This window comes from Haplochromis burtoni, unplaced genomic scaffold (assembly GCF_018398535.1).
Source record: "Haplochromis burtoni strain Fernald_Lab_line unplaced genomic scaffold, NCSU_Asbu1 Contig_671, whole genome shotgun sequence".
Classification (NCBI taxonomy): domain Eukaryota; kingdom Metazoa; phylum Chordata; class Actinopteri; order Cichliformes; family Cichlidae; genus Haplochromis; species Haplochromis burtoni.
The window spans coordinates 124,354-132,597 of record NW_024583032.1 but is presented as its reverse complement, the minus strand read 5'-3'; the positions used below and the strand labels follow the sequence as shown (position 1 = coordinate 132,597).

Genomic DNA, 8,244 nt, shown 5'->3' with positions numbered 1-8,244 from the left:
TGTGTGTGTGTGTGTGTGTGTGTGTGTGTGTGTGTGTGTGTGTGTGTGTGTGTGTGTGTGTGTGTGTGTGTGTGTGTGTGTGTGTGTGGCTGGGTCTGGGGCTTACCGGGCCTTGATCCCTCCGGGACATTGTTATTGAGGGGGATTCTTCTCCCTGCTACTCCCCAGTGGTTGTACAACACAATCCAGTTCGTGTGCTAGTGGGGTTGGGGCAGTCAGTGAAAAGGCAATGGTGGCGGTTCAGAGTTTTGTATGATTGGGGGTGGGGGGTTCAGAGGGTAGAGATGAATGCAGGTCTGGAGTTGGTGTGTGTGAGAGCAGGGAGTGAATTCAGCATCCTGGCAGCCTGATGGATAAAGCTGTCTCTCAGTCTGCTGGTTCTGGCCCAGAGGCTCTTCAGTCTACTTCCTGATAGCAGCAAACTGAAGAAGCTGTTGGACGGATGGGTGGAGTCACCTGTAATGCAGAGGGCTTTGGTTAGTGGGGTTTGCAGGGTGTGAGTTCTCCTGAAGTCTGTGATGATCTCCTTTGTCTTCTCTACATTCAGGAACAGGTGGTTGTTGCTGCACTACTTGGTCAGATGTTTAGTCTGAGTCTGCAGAGGGTCCCAGTGCTGTGGAAGACGTCATGCGTCATACCTGTACCAAAGACGCCATGTCCCATGGCCCCCTAGATTACAGGCCTGTGGGACTGATATCCCACGTCATGAAGACTCTGGAAAGACTCATCCTGGACTAGCTCCAACTCATAGTTAGACCACATCAGGTTCTCCTTCAGTTTGCTTACCAGCTCTGCCTCGGAGCTGAGGATGCCACCTGCTCAATCGTGTCTACACCCATCTGGACCAGCCGGCGAGCACTGTGAGGGTCATGTTCTCTTACTTTTCCACTGTATTAAACACCATCAGGCCGACCTTCCTGGGTGATAAGCTAACAGTGATGCAGGTGGATGCGTCTCTGGTGTCCTGGATTGTTGATTACTTGACAGGAAGACCACAATATGTGCATCTTCCACAGTGTGTGTCTGACAAGGTAATCAGCAACACAGGGGCACCACAATGGACTGTCCTCCCCCCCTTCCTCTTCACTGTCTACACCACAGACTTCAGCCACCGCACAGAGACCTCCATCTTCAGAAGTTTTCTGTTAACTCTCCGGCATAGCCTTAAAACACAAACACTTAATTTGAAATAACAACTCTCCCTGAGCACAATAAACACAAGAAAACGTTACTATGATGAGAGTGATGAACAGGAATAGGGTGAACCACACTACGAGGACAAGATCCTGCACGTTGCGAGCAAAACACACTAAAACTTAACAGTCTGAAAAAAGTGAAACAACCAGTTTTACTGAGTACTGGAAGGGTCCGAGAGGGAGCCTTGGGGCTGTCGCAGTCGGGGAGGAGAAGCCGACACTGGGTATGTTCCAGTGCAGGAACTCCGGGGATGAGGGAAAGAGGTAAGGAAGTGTCACTGTGAAGAGCAGGGAGAGAGTACTGATTAGCGGATTGTCCAAGTAAATGTCTACAAACTCAAAGGATAATGCCACAGTCTTACTTTAGCATGAGCGGGGCTAAGCCAGAGGGGGGCAGTGGAGTAGCTGGACAGGGAGGCAGGCAGGTGAGCGTGGAAGTGGCAGAAGCGATCCAGCCTAATAATCCAAAAGGTCCTCAGAGAACAAATCCTGCCAGAGAGCTGAGCCAAACCGGCTTCACCTGAGACACATGGGACACCGGATGGACACGTAAGGCAGGCAGCAATGAAAGTTTGAGAGCAGTAGAACTGAGTACCTATGCGATCTTGAATGGCCCGATGTAACGAGGAGATAACTTATGAGAAACCGCCTGAAGGGGAATGTCCTTGGCAGTAAGCCAAGCCTCCTGACCAGCGGTGTACACCGGGGCCGGAGTCCATCGCTGATTGGCGTAGTACTGCTGGTGAACTGACGTCCTCGTCAACACCTCCTGAGTCCTACTCCAAGTCCACCGGCAACGTTGTAGCTGGTGTTGCACTGAAGGCACCGCCAGCTCTGCCTCCTGCTCAGGGAACAACGGAGGCTGATATCCCAGTGAGGCTTCAAATGGAGACAAACCAGTGGCAGAGGAAGTCAAGGTGTTATGTGTGTACTCAAACCAAGGTAAGTAGGAGGCCCAGGTGGATGGAATGTGGGAGGTAACGCAGCGAAGTGTGGATTCTAACTCTTGGTTTAAACACTCGGTCTGTCCATCAGATTGAGGTTGGTAGCCTGAACTCAATGATGGTTTAGCCCCTAGGGCAGTACAAAAAGCCCTCCAAACTTGTGAAGTAAACTGAGGACCTCTGTCTGACACTATATCCGTGGGAATTCCGTGAAGTCTAAAAACATGTTCCACCAAAAGTTTAAAGGTCTCTGACACTGTGGGAAGCTTTTTCAGTGCCACAAAATGGGCTATCTTAGAGAATCTGTCTATAATAGTGAGAATTACTGTGTTCCCCGAGGAATCAGGGAGCCCAGTGACAAAGTCCAAGGCGATGTGGGACCATGGACGGTGAGGTGTTAGTAAAGGATGTAGATACCCTGAAGGTCGCTGATTGCGGAGTTTTTTTTATGCACAAACCGTGCAGGCGGCCATATACTCCCTCAGATTCCTTTCTAAAGTGTCCCACCAAAAATGTCTCTTAAGGAAAGCAGCTGTTGTACCTTGACCCGAGTGGCAAGTGAATCTTGCTGTATGGACCCACTCTAAAACCTTGGCCCGGGCAGATTCAATTAAATTAAATTCAATTTTATTTATATAGCGCCAAATCACAACAAAAGTCGCCTCAAGGCGCTTCATAGATACAGAGAAAAACCCAACAATCATATGACCCCCTATGAGCAAGCACTTTGGCGACAGTGGGAAGGAAAAACTCCCTTTTAACAGGAAGAAACCTCCGGCAGAACCAGGCTCAGGGAGGGGCGGGGCCATCTGCTGTGATTGGTTGGGGTGAGAGAAGGAAGACAGGATAAAGACATGCTGTGGAAGAGAGACAGAGGTTAATAACAGATATGATTCAATGCAGAGAGGTCTGTTAACACATAGTGAGTGAGAAAGGTGACTGGAAAGGAAAAACTCAATGCATCATGGGAATCCCCCGGCAGCCTATTGCAGCATAACTAAGGGAGGATTCAGGGTCACCTGGTCCAGCCCTAACTATATGCTTTAGCAAAAAGGAAAGTTTGAAGCCTAATCTTGAAAGTAGAGATAGTGTCTGTCTCCCGAATCCAAACTGGAAGCTGGTTCCACAGAAGAGGGGCCTGAAAACTGAAGGCTCTGCCTCCCATTCTACTTTTAAATACTCTAGGAACAACAAGTAGGCCTGCAGAGCGAGAGCGAAGTGCTCTAATAGGGTGATATGGTACTACAAGGTCATTAAGATAAGATGGGGCCTGATTATTTAAGACCTTGTATGTGAAGAGCAGGATATTATGGTCGACAGTATCGAACGCTGCACTGAGGTCTAGCAGGACAAGCACAGAGATGAGTCCACTGTCAGAGGCCATAAGAAGATCATTTGTAACCTTCACTAAAGCAGTTTCTGTGCTAGGCATAAAGCGACAACCTGCCGGCCCAGTGCCCGAGTCAGGCTCCGTCCGAAGAGCCCGCTCGATGATGTTTTGTACCTCCCAGTGACTGCTCCAACCTTGCAGGAAGCCGACAGGATGGCGGGTTTAGAGTATGATTCCTCCTCTATCTCAAACTGTCGAGAAACCACTTGGTAACTGCTTTTACCTTTGCCGGGTCCATCTTCACCTGCCCCCCTGCCAGCACATATCCCAAGAAGGAAATAGAGGACACGTGAAGCTCACATTTCTCAGCTTTGACATCGGTTTTCCAATACTCTCTGGAGCACTGCTTGCACTTGCAGCACATGTTCACGAATGTCCTTAGAATAAACCAAAATGTCATCTAAATTAACAAAAACAAAACCATCCAAAAAGTCTCTTAGGTCATCATTTACAAGAGCCTGGAAGACCGTGGGTGCATTTTTCAACCCAAAAGGCATTACCAAATATTCAAAGTGCCCTAAAGGCGTGTTAAAGGCGGTCTTCCATTCATTCCCTTCCTTAATGCCCACCAAGTGATAGGCATTACGTAAGTCTAATTTAGAAAAGACTGTGGCACCCTGCAGACATTCAAAAGCCGAGCTGATTAGGGGCAAGGGATATTTGTTTTTGACTGTTATTTCATTTAAACCATGGAAAACAATGCAGGGTCGGAGCCCCCCATCCTTTTTCCCCCACAAAGAAAAACCCAACCCCCACAGGTGACGATGAAGGACGTATTATGCCTGCTGCGAGAGATTCTTGTATGTACCTCTCCATGGATTCATGTTCAGGTTTGGAGAGGTCATGAAGACGGTTTTTAGGGAGGGGAGCTCAAGGAAGCAGATCAACACTACAGTCATAGGGTCTATAGGGAGGTAATGAACAGGCTCTATCCTTTCTAAACACCTTCCGGAGGTCATGATACTCGGCTGGGACCCCAGTAAGGTCCGGAGAAGACTCCTCCTGGCTCTCTGATGATTCTGGGCCAGGAGCAGGGGCGGAAGTGAGGCAGTTAGAGTGGCCAAACAAACTCCAGCTAAGTACCCTTTGGCCCTCCCAATCTAGCCGGGGATTATGGAGTCTTAGCCAGGAATAACCACAAGTTAATGGTGTATCTGGAGAGTGAAGGGCGTAAAAAACAAGACGTTGATGATTACCAGAGGTAATTACTGTGACGGGTTTAGCGTGGTAAAGGATTTGGACAAAAATGTGGTTGTCCACTGTTCAGTTATTTATTTGTAAAAAATGTTTGGAATCATGTCTTATTTTCGTTCCAGTTCTCACGTGTGCGCCACTTTGTGTTGGTCTTTCACGTGGGATTCCAATAAAATTGATTCATGTTTGTGGCTGTAATGTGACAAAATGTGGGAACGTTCAAGGGGGCCGAATACTTTTGCAAGCCACTGTAAATTGGAAATATTTCCTCTCTTTGTTGTGATCAGTGTTGGGCCATTACTCAAAAAAAGTACTGTTACATATTACACAGAACACTTTTATTAAAAGTAATGCAGTGTGTTTCTTAATTACTCACATTACACATGATTTTTCTCTTAGTAATAAGTATGAACATGAAGCCAACTGCACAAAGCAAAGATGAAAACCAGCACTAAGACAATTCAAAGTGATCGCATCATTGCACACCTGCCTACCGGTTATATATTTACAACAATCTTTAACAGTTATTACTTCTTCTAAGGGGTGCCTTCTTTGTTTATCTGCCCGAGAGCCGCCACCAGTCCCCTCTGAAGCCTTCCCCACACCGCAGTCTCAATTCATGCTCAAGCCACTTGACATTATTTACTAGAAATGCTGTCAAACCTAAAATGAAGATGTGGTCCCAGTCTTAGTTATGAGCTGGCTTAGGGGCCTATACAGAGCAGCAATGGACACAGTGCATCACCTTGGTACATACTTGATGGTGACTTGTGTGATTGGCTTGGAGTTGGCCTCCATTGTTGTAATCCACAGTCCCTTTGAGTTCCTGATAAATGCTATTAACATGCTTTTAGCCGTGTACAGTGGACAAGCACTCCACTATCTGTGTCAGGGACATTCGGTCATAGTGGGTTTCTGAGGATGGTCTGCCTGATCTTGGAGTCCCAAACAACATCAGATTTGAATTGATGGTTGCACCAAATGATATACATCAGAGTAACATATGGTTAGATAATATAGGCTTAGGGTTAGGGTATAGGTAAATGACACATCGCCCAATTACCATCCCGGGCTGAAAAGAAGAACATGACTGTGTCACTGCTTACTCACAGCATGCTTGAGCTCGCCCTCAGCCTCCCCCACAGCCCAGACATGTTCCAGGGTAAGCAGGCTCTTTCATTGCTGCTTTAATTTCTCTTATAATGGATTCCTTGGTTTTACTCTCAGTTTAGTCTTTCTCCCTTGTGTCTACTCTAACCTCCCTATGTTAAGTGTTCCTGTTATCTTACTTTCTGTTTTATTTCCAGTTTTATCGCTTCTTTGTGTATAGTGATGTGTATAACTAACTTCTTTTTGTTATCTCATCTTATTTAAGTCTCCTTTTGAGGATACAACCTGCATTCAGCTGTTACACCTCCATGCTGTGGAGGAGAAGGGTCTGGCTGCAGCCAGCTGCTCTTGTTGTGGAGAGCCATTTTGGCGTCCTCCGTCATCTGGATTGCTCTTACCTGTGTTAGCCAGTCTGGATGAGTATCTGCTGTTAGCAGCTCACTTATTGTACTGCCTGGCATTCCTGCAATGCCTTATTCAGGAGGTAGAGTAAGTCATCTACTAATCAGGAGGTTGGAGATTCAATCCCTGGCTGCTCCAGTCTCCGGGTTGCATGCCCAAGTATACTTAGGTATGTTCATTGAAGTATGACTCTGGAGCACTTTGCTTTCTTTCACTTTGAAGATGAATCTAATTCAGGAGTCGGATAAATCGGGTGAAATATATCTAAATATAAAGGTGAAATATAAAGTAGTGAAAAACAGTCAATGAAACCCTGGACCCACAGGGTCAATGCACATATTTGTAATTCATCCATTCATTCTGTACTATATAAACAAATTTAGAAGTGCTCAATAAAGCATTACATGTAAAGACCACAAAGGACCTAACAAAGAGGTTTACACTAGCTCATTTATTTGTTAAACATATTTACCTTAATCAAAAGTCCAAACAAAACAGGGGATAAAAAGTTAGTTATTTGATACACCAGAGGTCACTAACAGGCAGACTGCGGTCCGGACCCAGACCCACAAGCTGTCCCATATGGACCTGGACCTGCAGCCAAAACACAAGGTTATGGTCTAAGAGCTGAGGGGAGCTTTTAAAGCTGAAATCAATGAATGTGTACGTAAATGATGCCTATTTATTCATAATTGGACATATGGATTTAAAATAGCTTTACTCGTGGTCAGATTTATAATAATGGCAGGATATAAAAATAACATTGAAAGTTTTCATTCAGTTTCATCCCCCAAAAATCAAAGTAAGTCCCAAAGAATGAATGAAGTAGATGTTTTTGTATGAAGCATTTAGTCAAACTGCTGATCACCAGCCTGTGCTGAGAGCGAATTGGAGACATTTGCTCCCAGCAAACTTCTGAGCAGGCAAGCTTGCTCAACAGCTATCAGTAGACACACCTACTGTTCTTTCACTCCCTTCAACAATAACACAGTCATATTCTTCACCAGGACACAGTGCACAGCTCCTGTCGTGCAGACAGTCTCACGAGTACAACTCTGCACCCTCTTCTACTACCTGACCACACAGACACAGGGTAAGTAATAATATCAGCCCTAATTATTTTGTATCAAATCTAAGCAACTTGTTAAGTTTCAGATTGTTTAAACAGAACAAAAGTAGAAGCTGGAATTTAGGTGATATGTTATTGGGCTTAAAGCCTTTTCAGTGTAGTCTGTTGTTGTGTTTTCAGAAACAAACAAACGCTGACAAGTTTGTCGTTCACCTCCAGATTTGTCTGCATTAGATCTGATAAAGTTGTTATCTCCCAGTCGTTATTCATTCAGCTAACTATTAATTACACTAAAGCTATTCAAGTCCCTTCTTGAAACCTGATTTCTAATAAAACCCTCAAACAGAGAAAAGTATGAACAACAAACCATTTCTGCTTTATTTAAGAAAACTGTTCTCTCAAACAAAGTGTACCCTGTTTTTTCTCTCCCTTTCATCCTGGAACATGCAGCAGCCCATCTTTACAACAACTGTGACAGCAGCAGCATTCCAGCAGTCTGTCTTGCCTCTGTTCAGACATGTCGCTGTACAGTTTTGGACTGGAGCCGCTGTCCTGCCATACTTGGAACAAAGATAGGACCCGTAGGTGAAATACCAGAAAAAATAGTCATGCTCCATTTCCATATATAGAGTAGCTCACACATAAATGCACATATATGGATTGCATTAATGTGGTTCAGAGAAACGTTGGCAATCTTATTATCAGTACAGGAAATTGACTCAGAGAGCTTTAATGCATACATGTATGTATACACCTTGAGGTGATCTGTGCCTTTGAATAACATTGCACTTCACTACCTTTTTTTAATGTTATATAGAAAGCACTTAGGTGTAGAAGAAATTGCTTGTATGAATGGGTGTGAACAGGTGAATGAGGCATGTTATACAACCATCAAGTACCTGCAGAGGGTCAGGCAAGTCCTGAGGAGTCAGCTGAATG

The 8,244-nt window shown here is 45.2% G+C and overlaps 1 protein-coding gene across 1 annotated transcript in view; it reads left to right on the top strand.

The window, feature by feature from the left end:
• Positions 1 to 7,197: 7,197 nt before the first annotated feature.
• The window catches only part of zgc:86896 (uncharacterized protein LOC415190 homolog), a gene marked incomplete in the record, with an annotated part of 31,316 nt that continues 30,269 nt past the window's right edge, over positions 7,198 to 8,244 (top strand). Inside the window, 2 exon segments of the mRNA XM_014330026.2 lie at positions 7,198 to 7,329; positions 7,756 to 7,886. Of these exon segments, the coding sequence (XP_014185512.1) occupies positions 7,823 to 7,886 (64 nt within the window).